At 58.6% G+C, this 21,403-nt stretch overlaps 1 protein-coding gene across 1 annotated transcript; it reads left to right on the top strand.

Annotated features, from left to right (window-relative positions):
- The first annotated feature begins 6 nt into the window (after nt 1-6).
- On the top strand, nt 7-19,560 carry C2H19orf18 (chromosome 2 C19orf18 homolog). Its single transcript, XM_016194717.2, has 5 exons — nt 7-404; nt 4,127-4,168; nt 8,542-8,644; nt 17,058-17,221; nt 19,286-19,560. The coding sequence occupies exons 1-5, from the start codon at nt 284-286 to the stop codon at nt 19,402-19,404; spliced, it is 549 nt and encodes a 182-aa protein (XP_016050203.2). The 5' UTR covers nt 7-283; the 3' UTR covers nt 19,405-19,560.
- Nucleotides 19,561-21,403: the final 1,843 nt, after the last annotated feature.

The raw sequence follows: 21,403 nt of genomic DNA on the forward strand, positions 1-21,403 counted from the left end.
TCGGGGAGGAGAGGGAGACACACACCTGCAGGCCTGCTCCACCGCTCGTGAAGGTCCCTGCTGCTGGGGCCCAGGGCCTCGAACCCAGGTCCTCGTGCCCGGCAGCGTGTGGTCCTTCTCTCCCGGGGCCCGGCCCACCTGTCTCCATGCCTCCGGCCCCTGGTTCTGGGAGAGAACCCGGCGTGGGGGCGAGCTGACCTCACACTGCCCGTTGCGGGTCGGAACCGGCACATTCCGTGGGGGCCGCGTCCCGAGCAACCGGGGCGGGAGCTGGGCCGTAGCCATGGCTCCCCCAGGACGGGCGGCCGCGGGTCAGGGGATGGCGGGCGGGGCCCCGCAGGCCGCAGCCTTTCTGCTTCTGCTTGTGGGGGGGTGTCCACCTCGCTCCTGCCTCCCCGTCCCAGGTGAGTCCACGGCGCCTGGCCAGCGACCACCTGGCACGTGCGGGGAGGTGGGAGGCCGCAGCCTGGGGGCGGCGTAGCGCCTGGCTCAGCACACCTGGTGCGGAGCGCCGGGCCCGGGTTCAAGCCCCTGGGTCACCCCCACCTGCAGAGGGAGTGTCAGTGATCGAGCAGGGCTGCAGGTGTCTCTCTTCTTTTTTTTTTTTTCCTCCAGGGTTATTGCTGGGCTTGGTGCCTGCACCATGAATCCACCGCTCCTGGAGGCCATTTTTCCCCCTTTTTGTTGCCCTAGTTGTTGCAGCCTCGTTGCGGTTATTATTGCCATTGTTGACGTTGCTTTGTTGTTGGACAGGACAGAGAGACATGGAGAGAGGAGGGGAAGACAGAGAGGGGGAGAGAAAGACAGACACCTGCAGACCTGCTTCACCGTCTGTGAAGTGACTCCCCTGCAGGTGGGAGCCGGGGGCTCGAACCAGGATCCTCACGCCCGTCCTTGTGCTTTGCGCCACCTGCGCTTACCCCACTGCGCCACCGCCCGACTCCCAAGGTGTCTCTTTTCTTTTTCCTCCCTCCCTCCCTCCCTCCCTCCCTTCCTCCCTCCTTTCTTTCTTTCCTGCCTTCTTCCCATCTGCCCTTTTTTTTTTTTTTTTTTTGCCTCCAAGGACTCATCGCCGGCACTAGGCATTCAGGGTTCCTGGCAGACATTGTCCCCATTTTATTGGACAGGACAGAGAGAGGTTGAAAGAGGAGGGAGAGGGGCCGACAGACAGCCGCAGCCCTGCTCACCGCCTGTGAAGCTTCCCCTGCAGGTGGGGAGCCGGGGGCTCGAACCCGGGTTCCTTGTGCTTGGCGCCATGTGGCTTAGCCATGGGCGTTGCCGCCCGGCCCCCGCAGGCAGGTGTCTGTCTGTCCCTCTTTCTCCCTGCCTCCCGCTTCCTCTTGATACCCGGCTGTCCCTGCCCGTTAAGCAAAGGTGATAATTAGAAAGAAAGCGAGAGGCTGCGGAGAGCTGGATGCAGAGCTCACCCTGAGGGTGTGTCCCCGGTTTGAACCCCAGCACCACATGGGAGGGTGCCCAGTCACTGGAGGAGGCTCCGGCCGGCCCAGGAAGCACCACGCCGGGGTCTCTCTCCCCTGTTTTTGTTCTGGTTTGTTTTCTTTCTCTCTGAATGAACACGTGGCCCTGAGCTGTGGGATCCCGCGAGGAGGCCCGCGAGGAGGCTGGCTGAACTTGACCACGGGCTTCCTCTGCCCCTGCCATGACCCGCACGCAGCTCATGCTTTCAGGTGTCAGAGACAGAGATGGAGAGAGACACGAGGGGCGGGGAGACAGCGCAGGGGTTCTGTGCAAGGCCCTCCTGCCTGAGCTCTGAGGCCCCGGGTTCAGTCCCCGGCGCCACCGGCAGGGCTCCCTGCCCTGGGGCTCCCGCTTTGCACGCGGCTTCCGTGTGGTGCCGACCAGGTCCGCTCTACCAGGTGAGCCAGCCGTCTCCTGTGCTTTCCTTCCCTGCGGACACCGGACTAGGCAGAGCCTGGCTCGCTCTTTGGAGTTAAAGGGCCGAGCAGGAAAAGGGCGTGGGGCCGGGCCGCTGCGCACCTGGTGACGTGCCCCACCCGGAGCCACAGGACAGACTGACAGCTATCCAGCCAGCCTGCAGGACCGTCTCCAGGAGCTGGGTGCTGGGGACCTGTCCTGTAGGGTCTGTGTCTGGAGTGCTGGGTGCTGGGTGCAGGGTGACCCGTCCTGGAGGGTCCGTGTCTGGGGTGCTGAGTGCAGGGGGACCCGTCCTGGAGGGTCCGTGTCTGGGGTGCTGGGTGCAGGGTGACCCGTCCTGGAGGGTCCGTGTCTGGGGTGCTGAGTGCAGGGGGACCCGTCCTCATGCTGGTCCTTGTGCTTTGTGTCATGTGCGCTTAACCCACTGCGCTAGTACCCGACCCCCCATTTTTAATTTTCTTAAAGATTTTATTTCTTTATTCATGAGAAAGAAAGAAAGGAAAGAAGGGAGGGAGGGAGGGAGGGAGGGAGGGAGAGAGGGAGGGGGGAGAGAGAGAGCCAGGTGTCCCTCTGGCCCACGTGCTGCCGTGCCTGAACTCGGGGCCCCGCTGCAGAGTCCAGTGCTCTGCCCACTGCGCCACCTCCCGGACCCCACTGTTTGTCCTCTTTGTTTATTGTTGGAGAGACCCCAGAAATTGAGAGGAGGGAGACAGAGAGACACGAGCGGCCCTGCCCCACCACGCGTGAAGCTTCTGCGCAGGTGGGGACGGGGGCTCGAACCCGGGGCCTTGCGCTCAGCTGGGGTCTCTGACGGGCCTCCCATCTGTGTTGCCCCTCTGCCTGGACAGGAGGAAGCTGCTGTGGGCTGCCGGGCTGGCGGGCAGGTGGAGCCCTCACGCGGGAGCAGAGACGGAGGGAGGGGCTGGGCTGATCGGCCCCGGGTTCAAGGCCCCGCTCCCCACCTGCAGGGGGAAGCTTTGTGAGCAGTGGAGCAGGGCTGCAGGGGTCTCTCTGTCTCTCCCTCTCTGTCTCCCCCTTCTCAATCTCTCTCTGTCTCTGTCCAATAAGCAGAGATGAGTCGGGCGGTAGCACAGCGGGTTAAGCGCACGTGGCGCAAAGCGCAAGGACCGGCTTAAGGATCCCGGTTTGAGCCCCGGCTCCCCACCTGCAGGGGAGTCGCTTCCCAGGCGGTGAAGCAGGTCTGCAGGTGTCTGTCTTTCTATCCCCCTCTCTGTCTTCCCCTCCTCTCTCCATTTCTCTCCGTCCTGTCCAACAATGAACAACAACAATAACAACAACAGTAATAACTGCAATAGTAAAATAACAAGGACAACAAAAGGGAATAAATAAATAATAATAAAACTGTTTAAAGACACAGAGGGAGAGACACCCTGTAGCAAAGCTCCCCTATCCCTTGCCACCTCTCTGGGAAGACGGGCCAGGTGAGCTAGGCTGGCCCCCCAGCAGGTGGGCAGGTGTGCAGGTGTGCAGGTGGGCGGTGTGCAGGTGTGCAGGTGGGCAGGAGGGCAGGTGTGCAGGTGGGCAGGTGGACAGGTGGGCAGGTGGGCAGGAGGGCAGGTGGACAGGTGGGCAGGTGTGCAGGTGGACGGTGGGCAGGTGGCAGGTGGGCAGGTGTGTAGGTGGGCAGGTGTGCAGGTGGATAGGTGGACAGGTGGGCAGGTGGGCAGGTGGCAGGTGGACAGGTGGAAGGTGGGCAGGTGGCAGGTGGGCAGGTGGGCAGGTGTGTAGGTGTGCAGGTGGACAGGTGGACAGGTGTGCAGGTGGCTGGTGGGCAGGTGGCAGGTGGGCAGGTGGGCAGGTGTGTAGGTGTGCAGGTGGACAGGTGGACAGGTGGGCAGGTGGCTGGTGGGCAGGTGGCAGGTGGGCAGGTGGGCAGGTGGCTGGTGGGCAGGTGGCAGGTGGGCAGGTGGCAGGTGTGCAGGTGTGCAGGTGGGCAGGTGTGTAGGTGGGCAGGTGTGCAGGTGGACAGGTGTGCAGGTGGACAGGTGTGCAGGTGGACAGGTGGGCAGGTGTGCAGGTGGACAGGTGTGCAGGTGGGCAGGTGTGTAGGTGGGCAGGTGTGCAGGTGGACAGGTGGACAGGTGGGCAGGTGGGCAGGTGGCAGGTGGGCAGGTGGGCTCGCAGCTTGGGGCTCTGAGCCCTGCGGATGCACCAGCCCAGAGTGCTGCTGTTCCTCCGACTTCTCTGAGCCCTTCTCTCGTTCTTCCAGCTCCAGCTGCTGCGGAGCCCTCACCACACCACAGGCTGCACGGTGCGTCCGGGGGGGCAGGGGCCTGGGGCGGGGGGCGTCCTGCAGCGGGTCCCGTGGCAGGGGTGAGGCTGGGTGCTTCCTGGAGCAGGGAGGAAAGGCAACGGAGAAGCGAAAAGTCAACGGGGTGGGGACAGCCAGCACGGGGGCGACGGCCTTCACTGGTTCTTGTTTTGTTAGAGGCAGCCGGAAATGGAGAGGGGCCACAGGGAGGGAGAGGGACCGGCAGCTGCCCCATCACTCTGCAGATGGGGACGGGGGCTTGAACCCGGGTCCTCGTGCACTGGAGTGTGAGTGCTCAGCCGGCCCCACCCATCACCTTGGTCTGTAGTAGATAAGGACTTAAGTTGGGGGGGCCGGGCAGTGGTGCAGCGGGTTAAGCCCAGGTGGCGCAAAGCACAAGGACCGTTGTGAGGATCCCGGTTCGAGCCCCCGGCTCCCCACCTGCAGGGGAGTCGCTACACAGGCGGTGAAGCAGGTCTGCAGGTGTCTGTCTTTCTCTCCCCCTCTGTCTTCCCCTCCTCTCTCCATTTCTCTCTGTCCTATCCAACAATGACAACAACAATAATAATTACAACAATAAAACAACAAGGGCAACAAAGGGAATAAATAAATAAATATAAAAAATGTTGAAAAAAGAAAAAATCTTCACAAGTGGAGAAGCAGGTCTGCAGGTGTCTGTCTTTCTCTCCCCCTCTCTGTCTTCCCCTCCTCTCTCCATTTCTCTCTGTCCTATCCGACAACGATGACATCAATAACTACAACAATAATAACTACTACAACAATAAAAACAACAAAGACAACAAAAGGGGAAAAATGGCCTCCAGGAGCGGTGGATTTGTGGTGCAGGCGCCGAGCCCAGCAATAACCCTGGGGGCAAAAAAAAGACAAGAAAAGAACTCGTAAGTTCTGTCTTATGCACTGAATCACCCTCTCACTTGCTCTGGGTTTTCCTAGTTGAGTTTGCATCAGATCGGAATATCTCCCTTATTTCTGTCATTTGTTCCTTTACCTCAGAAAGAACGGCTCTGAGCATCCATTGGGGATCGAATCACTTTCTTAGCCCCTTAAGCTGTATCTGGGGAGGGGTTTAGCTGAGCGGCCCTAGGTCACTATGTGATAATCTGGTAGCAAAATAAAGTTTAAAAAATCACAATAAAATAGGCGCCAGGTGGTAGTGCAGCGGGTTAAGCGCACGTGGCACAAAGCACAAGGACCGGCGTAAGGATCCTGGTTCGAGCCCCAGCTCCCCGCCTGCAGGGAGGTCGCTTCCCAGGCGGTGAAGCAGGTCTGCAGGTGTCTGTCTGTCTCTCCCCCTCTCTGTCTTCCCTTCTCTCTCCATTCCTCTCTGTCCTACCAAAATTGGCCTCCAGGAGCAGTGGATTCCCAGTGCAGGTGCCAAGCCCCAGAAATAACCCTGGAGGCAAAAGCAAGTAAGTGAATGAACAAATAAACAGATAAAAATAAAATAAATAGGCTGCAGGTGTCTCTCTCCCCCTCCATCTCTCCTTCCTCTCAGTTTCTCTGTCTCTATCCAACTAATAAAAAAGAAAATAGTAAAACCTGAAGCATCATGATTCAGCAAAGAGACTCTCACGCCTGAGGCTCCAAAGTCCCAGGTTCAATCCCCTGCACCTCCATCAGCCAGAACTGAGCAGGGCTCTGGGAAAAACAATTTAAAAAAGCAAAAAAAAAAAAAAAAGAAAGAAAATAGCAAAACCAGAAAGCAAGGGCCAGATGACGGCTCACCTGGTTAAGCGCAGAAGGACCCGGGTTCGAGCCCCCAGTCCCCACCTGCAGGGGAAAAGCTTCACGAGTGGCGAGGCAGGACCGCAGGGGTCTCTGTCTGTTGTCCTCTCTGTCTCCCTTCTTGATTTTTCTGTTCTGTCAGATAAAGTAGAAAAAGATGGTGGGCAACCCTGGAGTCGATGTCAAAAGGGGGCTGGGTAGAGACGGAGAACCTGGTGACAGAGACTTGTGGAAGCAGGTCTCCACTGGCTTATGAAGTCGCAGAGTGATATTGAATCACGAATAGAAATAAAACAGAGAGAAAGCTGAACAGAGGACCACATAGGTAGATAAGAACGGGCAAAAATGGATACGTAGGCAGCATAATGGTTATGTCAAGACACCCTCATGCCTGAGGCTCCCAAGTCCCAGGTTCAATCCCCTGTGCCACCATCAGCCAGAGCTAAGCAGGGCGCTGGTTAAAAATCAGATAGAGGGAGTCGGGCTGTAGCGCAGCGGGTTAAGCACACGTGGCGCAAAGCGCAAGGACCGGTGTAAGGCTCCAGGTTCGAGCCCCCGGCTCCCCACCTGCAGGGGAGTCGCTACACAGGCGGTGAAGCAGGTCTGCAGGTGTCTGTCTTTCTCTCCCCCTCTCTGTCTTCCCCTCCTCTCTCCATTTCTCTCTGTCCTATCCAACAACTATGACATCAATAACAACAATAACCACAACAGTAAAACAACAAGGGCAACAAAAGGGAATAAATAAATAAATATTTAAAAAATCAGATCAGACTGACAGAGACAGAGACATGCGGTCGTAGAAGTCGCAGTCAGCCCAAGTCTGTGAGCTTGGGAGACCCGCCGTGGTCACAGAGCCTGGCGGTGGGGACCGTATTCTCTGAATGGAGAGCTGAAGCACCCTCACACGACCCTAAGCCGAGTGAGCACCGCTCTGTCTCTCTGTCTGTCTGTCTGTCTCCTTAGTGAGATGTGCATAATGCAGTCAGCAAAACACCAGAGGAAGGGAGTGGGGAGGCAGAGCTCACTGGCGCCCAGGCCGCCCCGCAGCCCCCTGCCCATCTGCACTCAGACACAGCTCAGAGGACACGCAGTGGGCGCCCACCCACCACACACAGCCTGCGGGAAGACTGTGCACAGTGGGTACTGTCCAGACCGGGACTGAGCCTGCTCAGCCACCTCTGCCCAGGACGGCAGACACTGAAAGCTGGGGTGCCCTCGGGGAGTCTGCTTCATAAAAACACTCATTCGTTATATTTCATTCAGTTTAATGAAAGAGATACGAAAAGGAAGATACACACCCGGAAAGAGACAGAGACACAGACAGAGACAGAGAGACGGCCAGAGCCCTGCTGAGCCCCGGCTGATGGTGGTGCCGGCGGTTGAACCCGGAGCCTCAGGGCCTCAGGCAGGAGGGTCCATCTGCACTGGGGGTCCATGGCCCACCCTGAGGCAACGGCCTGAGTCTTCACCGTGCCTGTCTCCATCCCCATATCTGTCCCTGTGTCCATCCCTGTGTCCTTGTCTGTGCCCATACCCAAGCCCATCCCCTGCCGTCCCTATGCCCATCCTTGTGCCCATCCCTGTGCCTGTCCCCATGCCCGTGGCTGTCCCTGTACTCTCCCCGTGCCCATCCCTGTGCCACCTCATCCCCGTCCCCATGCCCGTGCAGGTGTGTAGAGAGTGGCTCTGGCCACCCGTCCCAGTGACTGCAGATAGGAGGAGGCAGCCCCAAGCCCGGGAAGGATGCCCGCAGCCTGGTGGCGCTGGCCACGTGCCCACACGCGCCCACCTGGAGCAAGGTCTGTGCTCGGCGTCCATGCCACCGTGGCCCTGGCTGCTGGCTGTGCAGACGGGCAGGAGGGTGCGGCTCAGAGGGCTCTGCCCAGGGACGGGCACGTGGAGGCAGCGGGCAGGACGCAGGCGGAGCCTGTCACATTCTCCCACACAGGCAGCTGGCTTCTGAACCTCCTCTCTCAACACCGTGACATTTGTTGTCGATGGAGACGGAGACACCTGCAGCCCTGCTCCACCACTCCTGGGCTTGCCCCTGCCGGTGGAACCGGGGGCTCGAACCCAGATCCTTGAGCATGGTGACATGTGGGCTTTACTGGGTGCACCACCCCTAGTATTTTATTTATTTTAAGGAATAAGGATACAGAGAGAGAGAGAGAAATGGAGAGAAAGAAGGAGAGAGAAAAAGGAGAGGGAGATGGAGAGAGAGGGAGAGGGTGAGGGAGAGAGAGAGAGAGAGAGGCAGGGAGAGAGGGAGAGGGAGAAGGAGAGGGAAGGAGGGAGATGGAGAGAGAGAGAGGGAGAGAAGAAGAGATGGCGAGATAGACAGACAGATAGATAAAGAGAGAGAGAGACTGCAAGTCTGGGTGGCAGCCACCTGCCTGAACACACACTACAGAGCACAAGGCCCTGGGTTCAAGCCGCCGCTCCCCACCTGCAGGGGAAGCTTTGAGAGTGGTGGAGCAGGGCCGCAGCTGTCTGTCAGTCTATCTGTCTCCTGTCTCCCCTCCCTCTCCACTCCTGGCCCCACCAGAGCAAATACGCAATCACGAGACACGACGGTCTGACACACCGCAGACAGGCAGGGAATCACGATTTCTTTTCTTTCCATCCAGAGATGATCCCGCACAGACCGGCTCTCACACAAGTCATTCTGGTGGCCTGCGTGGCCCTCGGCGTGGCGCTGGGTTGTGGGATGGCGGTTTCCTGCGGGATCTAGTGAGTAGCGGTTACTGCAGGTCTCAGGGAGGAGGAGGGGATGGGGGTCACTGCAGGCCTCAGGGAGGAGGAGGACATGGGGGTCACTGCAGGCCTCAGGGAGGAGGAGGACAGTGGGGTCACTGCAGGCCTCAGGGAGGAGGAGGGGATGGGGGTCACTGCAGGTCTCAGGGAGGAGGAGGACATGGGGGTCACTGCAGGCCTCAGGGAGGAGGAGGGGATGGGGGTCACTGCAGGCCTCAGGGAGGAGGAGGACATGGGGGTCACTGCAGGCCTCAGGGAGGAGGAGGACATGGGGGTCACTGCAGGTCTCAGGGAGGAGGAGGACAGTGGGGTCACTGCAGGCCTCAGGGAGGAGGAGGGGATGGGGGTCACTGCAGGCCTCAGGGAGGAGGAGGACATGGGGGTCACTGCAGGTCTCAGGGAGGAGGAGGACAGTGGGGTCACTGCAGGCCTCAGGGAGGAGGAGGGGATGGGGGTCACTGCAGGCCTCAGGGAGGAGGAGGGCATGGGGGTCACTGCAGGCCTCAGGGAGGAGGAGGACATGGGGGTCACTGCAGGCCTCAGGGAGGAGGAGGACATGGGGGTCACTGCAGGTCTCAGGGAGGAGGAGGGGATGGGGGTCACTGCAGGCCTCAGGGAGGAGGAGGGGATGGGGGTCACTGCAGGCCTCAGGGAGGAGGAGGACATGGGGGTCACTGCAGGTCTCAGGGAGGAGGAGGACATGGGGGTCACTGCAGGCCTCAGGGAGGAGGAGGACAGTGGGGTCACTGCAGGTCTCAGGGAGGAGGAGGACATGGGGGTCACTGCAGGCCTCAGGGAGGAGGAGGACATGGGGGTCACTACAGGTCTCAGGGAGGAGGAGGGCATGGGGGTCACTGCAGGTTTCAGGGAGGAGGAGGACATGGGGGTCACTGCAGGCCTCAGGGAGGAGGAGGACATGGGGGTCACTGCAGGCCTCAGGGAGGAGGAGGGCATGGGGGTCACTGCAGGCCTCAGGGAGGAGGAGGGCATGGGGGTCACTGCAGGTCTCAGGGAGGAGGAGGACAGTGGGGTCACTGCAGGCCTCAGGGAGGAGGAGGACATGGGGGTCACTGCAGGCCTCAGGGAGGAGGAGGACATGGGGGTCACTGCAGGTCTCAGGGAGGAGGAGGACATGGGGGTCACTGCAGGCCTCAGGGAGGAGGAGGACAGTGGGGTCACTGCAGACCTCAGGGAGGAGGAGGACATGGGGGTCACTGCAGGCCTCAGGGAGGAGGAGGACATGGGGGTCACTGCAGGTCTCAGGGAGGAGGAGGACAGTGGGGTCACTGCAGGTCTCAGGGAGGAGGAGGACATGGGGGTCACTGCAGGCCTCAGGGAGGAGGAGGACATGGGGGTCACTGCAGGCCTCAGGGAGGAGGAGGACATGGGGGTCACTGCAGGCCTCAAGGAGGAGGAGGACAGTGGGGTCACTGCAGGTCTCAGGGAGGAGGAGGGCATGGGGGTCACTGCAGGTCTCAGGGAGGAGGAGGACATGGGGGTCACTGCAGGTCTCAGGGAGGAGGAGGACAGTGGGGTCACTGCAGGCCTCAGGGAGGAGGAGGGCATGGGGGTCACTGCAGGCCTCAGGGAGGAGGAGGACATGGGGGTCACTGCAGGCCTCAGGGAGGAGGAGGACAGTGGGGTCACTGCAGGCCTCAGGGAGGAGGAGGACAGTGGGGTCACTGCAGGCCTCAGGGAGGAGGAGGACATGGGGGTCACTGCAGGTCTCAGGGAGGAGGAGGACATGGGGGTCACTGCAGGTCTCAGGGAGGAGGAGGGCATGGGGGTCACTGCAGGCCTCAGGGAGGAGGAGGACAGTGGGGTCACTGCAGGCCTCAGGGAGGAGGAGGACATGGGGGTCACTGCAGGTCTCAGGGAGGAGGAGGACATGGGGGTCACTGCAGGTCTCAGGGAGGAGGAGGACATGGGGGTCACTGCAGGCCTCAGGGAGGAGGAGGGGATGGGAGTCACTGCAGGCCTCAGGGAGGAGGAGGGCATGGGGGTCACTGCAGGCCTCAGGGAGGAGGAGGGCATGGGGGTCACTGCAGGTCTCAGGGAGGAGGAGGACATGGGGGTCACTGCAGGTCTCAGGGAGGAGGAGGACATGGGGGTCACTGCAGGCCTCAGGGAGGAGGAGGACATGGGGGTCACTGCAGGTCACAGGGAGGAGGAGGGCATGGGGGTCACTGCAGGTCTCAGGGAGGAGGAGGACATGGGGGTCACTGCAGGCCTCAGGGAGGAGGAGGACATGGGGGTCACTGCAGGCCTCAGGGAGGAGGAGGACGTGGGGGTCACTGCAGGTCTCAGGGAGGAGGAGGACATGGGGGTCACTGCAGGCCTCAGGGAGGAGGAGGACAGTGGGGTCACTGCAGGTCTCAGGGAGGAGGAGGGCATGGGGGTCACTGCAGGCCTCAGGGAGGAGGAGGACAGTGGGGTCACTGCAGGCCTCAGGGAGGAGGAGGACATGGGGGTCACTGCAGGCCTCAGGGAGGAGGAGGACAGTGGTGTCACTGCAGGCCTCAGGGAGGAGGAGGACATGGGGGTCACTGCAGGTCTCAGGGAGGAGGAGGACAGTGGGGTCACTGCAGGTCTCAGGGAGGAGGAGGACATGGGGGTCACTGCAGGCCTCAGGGAGGAGGAGGACATGGGGGTCACTGCAGGCCTCAGGGAGGAGGAGGACATGGGGGTCACTGCAGGCCTCAGGGAGGAGGAGGACAGTGGGGTCACTGCAGGTCTCAGGGAGGAGGAGGGCATGGGGGTCACTGCAGGTCTCAGGGAGGAGGAGGACATGGGGGTCACTGCAGGTCTCAGGGAGGAGGAGGGGATGGGGGTCACTGCAGGCCTCAGGGAGGAGGAGGGGATGGGGGTCACTGCAGGCCTCAGGGAGGAGGAGGGCATGGGGGTCACTGCAGGCCTCAGGGAGGAGGAGGACAGTGGGGTCACTGCAGGTCTCAGGGAGGAGGAGGACATGGGGGTCACTGCAGGCCTCAGGGAGGAGGAGGGGATGGGGGTCACTGCAGGCCTCAGGGAGGAGGAGGGCATGGGGGTCACTGCAGGTCTCAGGGAGGAGGAGGACAGTGGGGTCACTGCAGGCCTCAGGGAGGAGGAGGACATGGGGGTCACTGCAGGCCTCAGGGAGGAGGAGGACAGTGGGGTCACTGCAGGCCTCAGGGAGGAGGAGGACATGGGGGTCACTGCAGGTCTCAGGGAGGAGGAGGACATAGGGGTCACTGCAGGTCTCAGGGAGGAGGAGGACATGGGGGTCACTGCAGGCCTCAGGGAGGAGGAGGGGATGGGGGTCACTGCAGGCCTCAGGGAGGAGGAGGGCATGGGGGTCACTGCAGGCCTCAGGGAGGAGGAGGACATGGGGGTCACTGCAGGCCTCAGGGAGGAGGAGGGCATGGGGGTCACTGCAGGCCTCAGGGAGGAGGAGGGCATGGGGGTCACTGCAGGCCTCAGGGAGGAGGAGGACATGGGGGTCACTGCAGGTCTCAGGGAGGAGGAGGACAGTGGGGTCACTGCGGGCCTCAGGGAGGAGGAGGGCATGGGTGTCACTGCAGGTCTCAGGGAGGAGGAGGACATGGGGGTCACTGCAGGTCTCAGGGAGGAGGAGGGCATGGGGGTCACTGCAGGTCTCAGGGAGGAGGAGGACATGGGGGTCACTGCTGGTCTCAGGGAGGAGGAGGACAGTGGGGTCACTGCAGGTCTCAGGGAGGAGGAGGACATGGGGGTCACTGCAGGTCTCAGGGAGGAGGAGGGCATGGGGGTCACTGCAGGTCTCAGGGAGGAGGAGGACATGGGGGTCACTGCTGGTCTCAGGGAGGAGGAGGACAGTGGGGTCACTGCAGGTCTCAGGGAGGAGGAGGACATGGGGGTCACTGCAGGCCTCAGGGAGGAGGAGGACATGGGGGTCACTGCAGGCCTCAGGGAGGAGGAGGGCATGGGGGTCACTGCAGGCCTCAGGGAGGAGGAGGGCATGGGGGTCACTGCAGGCCTCAGGGAGGAGGAGGGCATGGGGGTCACTGCAGGCCTCAGGGAGGAGGAGGGCATGGGGGTCACTGCAGGCCTCAGGGAGGAGGAGGGCATGGGGGTCACTGCAGACCTCAGGGAGGAGGAGGGCATGGGGGTCACTGCAGACCTCAGGGAGGAGGAGGACAGTGGGGTCACTGCAGGTCTCAGGGAGGAGGAGGACATGGGGGTCACTGCAGGCCTCAGGGAGGAGGAGGGCATGGGGGTCACTGCTCTTGGTCTGGTCCTGCACTCACTCTGCTGACAGGAATCACAAGGACATAGTTCAGTTTCGTGGGTCCTGACTTCGTCTCTCTGCCACCAGGCATCTGCGGGGCTCTTGCCTTTGAGCCCTGCTCACCACCCCGAGCAGAATCAGTCAGTCTGTCTGTCTGTCTTTTAAATTTCGTTGTTATCCTTACTGATTGTGGCTAGAACCAGCCAGGAACCGAGAGGGGAGGGAGAGACACCTCAGCCCTGCTTCACCCTGCACATGGGCACCGGGGGCTCGAACCCGGGTCCTTGAGTACTGTGACGCGCATGTGACCAGGTGCGCCACTGCCTGGGCCTTCGATAAATATTCTTAAGAGAAGCCATCCCATTAAAATCAGATTTTAGCTTATTAAGTCTGACGTTGCTTTGCCATTTTGTGGTCAGAAGGCCTTGAGAAATGACACTTTCATTCTGTCTCTAGAATGTGTTCTGGGCCTGATGTCTTCTGGCCCCTGCTCCCTGCACGGTCTTCTGGGGCTGAGAGGCCGACTGGCCGAGGAGGGACGGGGCCGCCAGGGCCACACCCGGTGAGGCAGGTGTATCAGCAGCCGCAAGGCCCCGGGTTCAAGCCCCCGCTCCCCACTGCAGGGGAGTCACTTCACAGGCGTTGAAGCAGATCTGCAGGTGTCTGTCTTTCTCTCCCCCTCTGTCTTCCCCTCCTCTCTCCATTTCTCTCTGTCCTATCCAACAACGACATCAATAACAAGAAAAGTAATAACTACAACAACAACAACAAAAAAAAAACTAGGGCAATGAAAGGGAAAATAAATAAAAAAATATTTTAAAAATGAGAGAGAGAGAGGGAAAGGGAGAGATACAGAGCCGCCTGCAGCCCTGCTCCACCACTCGTGAAACTTTCCCCCTACATGTGGGGGCCGGGGGCTTGAACCCGGGTCCTTGTGCATTGTGACGTGTGCACTCAGCCAGATGTGACACCCCCACCCAGTCATCCCTGTTTCTTACTGTGGCTGGTGACCAGAAGCACCTGTGTGTCACTGTGACCCTGACTGACCCTGACGTCCTGGCCATGTGCTGCTCTGGGCTCTCGGTCTCCCTCCGTCTGTCCTGTTAATAAATACACACGTTCTGCTGTCGGGGAGGCGGGTCAGTGGCTAGAGCACCGGACTCTTGAGCGTGAGGTCCTGAGTTCAGGGCCTGGCTGTGTGTGGCCCAGAGTGTGTCCGGTTCTCTCTCCTCGGATCTTTCTCACTGATGGGTAAGCGACATCTTAATACACATACCTATTTCAGAAGGTGAAAGTCAACTTGGAACCTGAGCAGGAATCTTGTCAGTGGAAGGCACCCGGGGACTTGCTACTACTTAGGCAGGTTGGGCTAAACATGACGTTTGGGGGCCAGGTGGGAGCGCACCTGGCTGAGTGCACACACATCACACACTCAAGGCCCCAGGTTTAAGCCCCCAGTCCCCACCTGTGGGTGGGGGGCAAGCCTCACGAATGGTGAAGCGGGGCTGCAGGCGTCTCTCTGTCTCTCTGTCTCTCTTCCTCCCTATCTCCCCCTCACTAATTCCTGTCTCTCTCTCCAGGAACAAATAAAAGATTTTAAAAATTGGCTTTGGGGGTGGGCTACCCTGTTCTCTCACACAAAGAAGCCTCTGGCCAAGCTGGTAGTTTTTTAAAAAATATTTATTTATTTATTTATTTTTTAATATTTATTTTATTTATTTATTCCCTTTTGTTGCCCTTGTTGTTTTATTGTTGTAGTTATTATCGATGTCGTTGGATAGGACAGAGAGAAATGGAGAGAGGAAGGGAAGACAGAGAGGGGGAGAGAAAGACAGACACCTGCAGACCTGCTTCACCGCCTGTGAAGCGACTCCCCTGCAGGTGGGGAGCCGGGGTTCGAACCGGGATCCTGACGCCGTGCCGGTCCTTGTGCTTTGCGCCACCTGCGCTTAACCCGCTGCGCTACAGCCCGACTCCCAAAAAATATTTATTTTTTAATAAATATTTTAAAAGGGAGAGAGACAGAGGGAGAGAGACATAGAGACCCCTGCAGCCCTGCTCACCACTCGTGAAGCTCTCCCCCGGCAGGTGGGGACGGGGGACTTGAACCCAGGTCCTTGTGCGCTGTGATCTGAGTGCTTAGCCAGGAGTGCTCCCACCGGCCCCTTTGGGGGGGTTTAAGGCAGACATTCTGGGACCGTCCTGAAGTTTTCAAAGGAAGCCTACCGCGGCGTGGCAGGGTGGCCGGGCGGGCAGACGTCAGGCCTGCCTACGGGCACCCGGTGGGGACCCCAGCTCTGCCCAGGCCAGGGGCAGCATTTGGGTTGTCGGTGTGGCGGTCCGTCCGTCCTGAGTCCAGTTGGCGGTTTGGGGCGTTCGGTCCGTGGGGACAGAGGTGAAGCTGACGGTGTCGTCTGATGCCCAGACGCCCCCTCTCGCCCCTGCGGTCCAGAGCATGGGCTCCGCTGCGGCTTTGCTCTTGGGAAGCTTGTTTTCCCAGAAGCAGGTTTTGAAATGTTACTGTTGGTTTTGCTGTCATTTACTGTTTCACCATTTTAAAGAGAGACAGTTTGGTTCTTTTTTTTTTTTTTGAGAGAGAGAGAGAAACAGAGACACAGAGATATAGAGACACAGAGAGACAGAGACAGACAGAGAGACAGAGAGAAAAGAATGAATCCGAGTATTTTATTCTCATATATTTGATGCCAGGAACTAGACTCAAGACCTCATGCACGTAAGTCCAGCATATTCCCAACTTTTTCTTTTCTTTCTTTCTTTTCTTTCTATCACTGGGGCTCAGTGCCTGCACAGAGAATCCACTGCTCCTGGTGGCCACCTCCCTCCCTCCCTTCTCTCCTTCTTCCCTCCCTTTTTTATTAGGACAGAGAGAAACTGAGAGGGGAGGGGAGACAGAGAGGGAGAGGAAGAGAGACCCCTGCAGCCCTGCTTCACCACTCGTGAAGCTTCCCCCCTGCAGGTGGGGAGCGGGGACTTGAACCCGGGCCCTTGTGCGCTGTGACGTGAGCGCTTAACCAGGTGCGCCACGCGGAGGGGCCGCAGCCCCGGACAAGGGCCCCTGCTTCCCTCCCAACCCGGGGGCACCGGGCCCTGGCCGTGACGGCACCCGGGGGTGTGGTGCTTGTGAGCTCCCGGTTTTGCCCTGATTTGTCTGTTACTGGCAGACAGAGAAGCTGAGAGGGAGGGAGACAGAGGGGGAGACGCCCGCGGCCCTGGTCCACCACTCCTGAAGCTTCCCCCGCAGCTGGGGAGCGGCGGCTCGGCCCTCTCTCTTTCTCCCTGGCTCCCCCTCCCTCTCAATTTCTTTCAGTCTAAAAATAAACTGAGAGAGAGAGACAGAGAGACAGAGACATGGGTGTTCGGGGTGGGGACAGCACCGTCCTGCATCTTCCTCCCACATGGGGAGGCTGGAGCCTGGGTCACACGCAGCAGGCACACTGCCCAGGTGGGCTGCTCTGCCACCAGGTGAGCCACCTCTTAGTGCCTGGTGTACAGACTGAGCCGGGAGCACAGTGAGGGAGACTGACAGCCAGCCAGACAGATAGACAGACAATCAGACAAACAGACAGCCAGCCAAACAGCCAGCAGACAGACAATCAGACAGACAAGACAGCCAGCAGACAGACAATCAGACAGCCAAACAGCCAGCAGATAGACAGACAGACAGCCAAACAGCCAGCAGACAGACAGACAGCCAAACAGCCAGCCAGCAGACAGCCAGCCAGACAGATAGCCAGTCAGACAGACAGACAGACAGACAGACAGGCAGGCAGACAGGCAGCAGGAGCGCACGGCTGGCTGGGTTCCCTTCTGCCACGGTAAGCTGGGCTGAGCCCTGAGAGCTTTGCGGCTGCTTGGTCAGCCCCTCCTGCTTCCAGACCCGCCGCTGCTGGCGTCCATCTCTCCAGTTTGCCGGGCAGGGACTTGAACCCAGGTCCCTGCGCTCTGTGCTGTGAGTGCCCGGGCAGGTGAGGTAGGAAACCTGGCGTCTGCCCTGTGAGAACGGTAGTGTCGGCCCGCCCGGCCTCACACCCCGGGGGTCGCGCCTCTGCCCGGCTCTGCCCGGCAGGCAGCAGGGTCCTGGTGTGTGACTCCTGCAAGCCGCTGCCCACGCTCTTTCCACAGCCGACTGGTCCAGCGCGAGGAGAGGCGGCAGCTGGCTTTGCTCTACAGAAACATCAAGATCCCGCCGTTTGAGGATGAGGACGAGGCCTCCGACGACGGGAGCCGGGAGTCCACCTACCTGCTTCCCGAGAACGAGAAGGAGCTGGAGAAGTTCATCCATTCAGGTGGGGCTCGGAGGCGGTCGCTGGCGTGGGCTTCAGGTCTCTCTACTTCACTTGGTAAGAGAGACAATGGGAGGGAGGGAGACAGAGACCCCTGCAGCCCTGCTCACCACTCGTGAAGCTTCCCCCCTGCAGGTGTAAAAATATAAACGGGGGGGGGGCAGTAGCACAGCAGGTTAAACGCACGTGGCGCGAAGCGCAAGGACCAGCGTAAGGATCCTGGTTGGAACCCCCGGCTCCCCACATGCAGGGGAGTCGCTTCACAGGCGGTGAAGCAGGTCTGCAGGTGTCTGTCTTTCTCTCCCCCTCTCTGTCTTCCCCTCCATTTCACTCTGTCCTATCCAATAGCGATGATAGCAATAACAACAACAATAATAGTAACAACAACGATAAACAACAAGGGCAACAAAAGGGGAAAAATAGTTCAACCCTGGCATTGCACATGCAGGAGTACTATCCTGGACTCCCATAATAATAATAATGATGATAATAATGATGATGATGATGCATTGCACATGCAAGAGTACTATCCTGGACTCCCAAAATAATGATGGTGAGGATGATGATGATGATGGTGATGATGATGATGATGGTGAGGATGGTGGTGATGGTAATGATGGTGATGGTGATGGTGATGATGATGATGGTGAGGATGGCGATGGTGATGATGATGATGGTGGTGATGGTGATGGTGATGATGGTGATGATGATGGTGATGGTGATGGTGATGGTGATGATGATGATGATGATGATGGTGATGATGGTGATGATGGTGATGATGATGGTGAGGATGGTGATGGTGATGATGATGGTGATGGTGATGATGGTGATGATGATGATGATGGTGATGATGGTGATGATGGTGATGGTGATGATGATGGTGATGGTGATGGTGATGGTGAAGATGGGCACGAGGAATCACATCATTGCAAGACTGGCCAGCTCCTCATGGGGCGCGAGCGCTTCCACACTACGATCATCATCTCTGGCATTCTGCTATTCCACTGCAGAATACTGTGCCCCAGTATGGTTCCTTAGCCCCCATGTCCACTTGGTCGATTCCAAATTATATTCCTCCATGAGGATAATTTCTGGAACCATCCGTTCCACCCCGGTTCCATGGCTGCCAGTTCTTAGCAACATCGCCCCGCCAGATATTCGTCGGGATGCAGCATCATCTAAGTTCATTTCCCACGTCTACGCTCGACCGGACCTGCCAATATACGCGGATATCTCCGCCCACCCTGTCCAACGCTTGACGTCTCGTCACCCAATCTGGTCCCCTACGCCTACACTGAACTTCTCTGCTCCAGTCTCTTGGAAACAGAGTTGGCAGTCAGCTGAGGTCAAGAACAAACACCTCATCACAGACCCCTGCGAGCGTCAACCCGGCTCTGACCTAGCACGTTATGATTGGGCCCTCCTCCATCGCTATCGAACAGGCCATGACCGGTGCGCCGCTATGTTCCATCGCTGGGGAGCCAGAGACGACCCGAACTGCCCCTGCAGCTCCAGACAGACTGTGACCCACATAGTCAACGACTGCCACCTCTCCAGATTCAAAGGAGGTCTCGAAACTTGACATCAGGCTCAACCTGACGCTGTTGACTGGCTACGGAAGAAGGGCAAACGCTAGAAGAAGAAGAAGAAGTGAAGATGGTGATGGTAATGATGATGATAATGATGATGGTGATAATGATGATGGTGATGATGGTGATGATGATGATGGTGAGGATGGTGATGGTGAGGATGGTGATGGTGAGGATGATGATGATGGTGATGGTGATGGTGATGATGATGATGGTGATCGTGATGGTGATGATGGTGATGATGATGATGCCTTTAAGAGCAGTGTGGACGGAGAGGGCAGTGGTTCTCCTGACTAGGTGCGCAGGTCGCAGTGCACACAAACCCGGGGCTGGGCCCCGTCCCCACCTGCAGAGTGGGGGAGTGTCCCCTACAGTGGAGCAGGGCTGCAGGCATCTCTCCTCTCTCCCCTGGCTCCCTCAACTTCTGTTTCTATTAAATAAGCGACAGCACCAGCAATGACCTATGTCTACATGTCAGTTATTAGATCCAAAAGAAGAAAGCACATGGACAGCAAGAGGATAAAGAGGAAAGCACTGCTGACACAAGAGCCACCCACAGACGGAGTCCAGCCCAGCGCAGAAGCCTGGGCTAGCTGACCAGTGTCGCACACAGCCAGTGGGATGGACTGTGTTGGAGCGAGGGGTGTGGACATGGACACTGGGACTCTGGAAGCCCTGGCCCTAACCCTGTGTGGGGGCTCGAGAAAGGAAGGCAAGCTCTGTGGATGGGAAATAAATGCACATTAGACAGTCCTTGCCCCTTCACCATCCTATTTCATCTGGACTTCCAGCATCATGTCCATAGAAAGAGGCGGGTGGGGGGTCGGGCGGTGGCGCAGTGGGTTAAGCATACATGGTGCAAAGCGCAAGGACCAGTGTAAGGATCCCAGTTCGAGCCCCCGGCTCCCCACCTGCAGGAGAGTTGCTTCCCAGGCGGTGAAGCAGGTCTGCAGGTGTCTGTCTTTCTCTCCCCCTCTCTGTCTTCCCCTCCTCTCTCCATTTCTCTCTGCCCTATCCAACAACGAACAACATTAACAATGGTAATAATAATAACCGCAGCGAGGTGGGGTGGACAGCACAGTGGTCATGCACAGAGACTCTCCTGCCTGAGGCTCTAGGGCTCCAGGTTCGATCCCTACACCACCAGCAGCCAGAGATGAGCAGGGATCTGGGGAAAAAAGAGTAGGGAGTCAGGTGGTAGCGCGGCGGGTTAAGTGCACATGGCACAAAGCACAAGGACTGGCTAAGGATCCTGGTTCGAGCCCCCAGCTCCCCACCTGCAGGGGAGTCACTTCACAGGCGGTGAAGCAGGTCTGCAGGTGTCTGTCTCTCCCCCTCTCTGACTTCCCCTCCTCTCTCCATTTATCTCTGTCCTATTCAACAACAACGACATCAGTAACAACAACAGAAATAATAACTACAACAATAAGTAAACAAGGGCAACAAAAAGGAGTAAATAAGTAAAAAACAAACAAAACAAAACAGAAGCGTGATTACAGGTCACAGTATTGATCTACCACTATATACAGTTCTGCCTGCTTAATGTGGTTATTTGGAAAATAGAAAACTCAGGGTGGGGGCATCAGGTGGTGGTGCACCTGGTTGAACATACACATCACAGTGCATAAGGACCTGGGTTCAAGCCCCTGGTCCCCACCCTCAGGAGGGAAGCTTCACAAGTGGTGACTCAGGGCTGCAGGCGTCTCTGTCTCTCTCCCTCCCTCTCCCCCTCAATCTCTAGCTGTCTCTCTCCAATAAATAAAGATAATTAAAACAAAAAAGCTGGGGGCCAGATGGTGGCATAGCACAAAGCACAAGGATCCCAACTCAAGCCCCTGGCTCCCCACCTGCCGGGTGGTCTTGCTCTCCCCCAGTCTGTCTCCTCCTCTCTCAATTTCTCTCTGTCCTGTCAAATAAAAATAGAGTTTTGATCATAAAGGGATGTTGTATTTTGTCAAAGGCGTTCTCTGCATCTATTGATATGACCATGTGATTTTTGGTCTTGCTTTTGTTGATGTTGATCATGTTGATTGATTTACACATATTAAAGCAACCTTTCATCCCTGGGATAAACCCACTTGGTCATGCTCAGCATCTGTGGGCTCAGGAGTCCTGGGAGTTCCGGGCACGGGGCAGCACCTGGGAGCTGTTTCTCAGGCCCCTGGGGTGGCAGGTGCAGGGCCCGGCTCCACTCCGCCTTTAAGGATCAGCTGCGTACAGAGCATGGGAAGGGCCTGGGCAGGGGGCTTCAGAGGGTCCCTCACGACTAGGGGCCTGGGGGACCTCGGGGCTCCTCCCCCATTATGAGCAGAGCCAGCTCTCTCCGTGCCCTGGGGGCGGCTGAGTGAGGCCCACCTGTCAGGCGTCCTTCACCCTGTGAGCAGGTCCCACCTGTCAGGCGTCCTTCACCCTGTGAACAGGGACCACCTGTCAGGCATCCTTCACCTTGTGTCCTGGGCCCACTTGTCAGGTGTCCTTCACCCTGTGAACAGGGACCACCTGTCAGGTGTCCTTCACCCTGTGCCCTGGGCCCACCTGTCAGGTTCCTTCACACTGTGAGCAGGGCCCACCTGTCAGGTTCCTTCACACTGTGAGC

This window comes from Erinaceus europaeus, chromosome 2 (assembly GCF_950295315.1).
Source record: "Erinaceus europaeus chromosome 2, mEriEur2.1, whole genome shotgun sequence".
NCBI classification, from domain to species: domain Eukaryota; kingdom Metazoa; phylum Chordata; class Mammalia; order Eulipotyphla; family Erinaceidae; genus Erinaceus; species Erinaceus europaeus.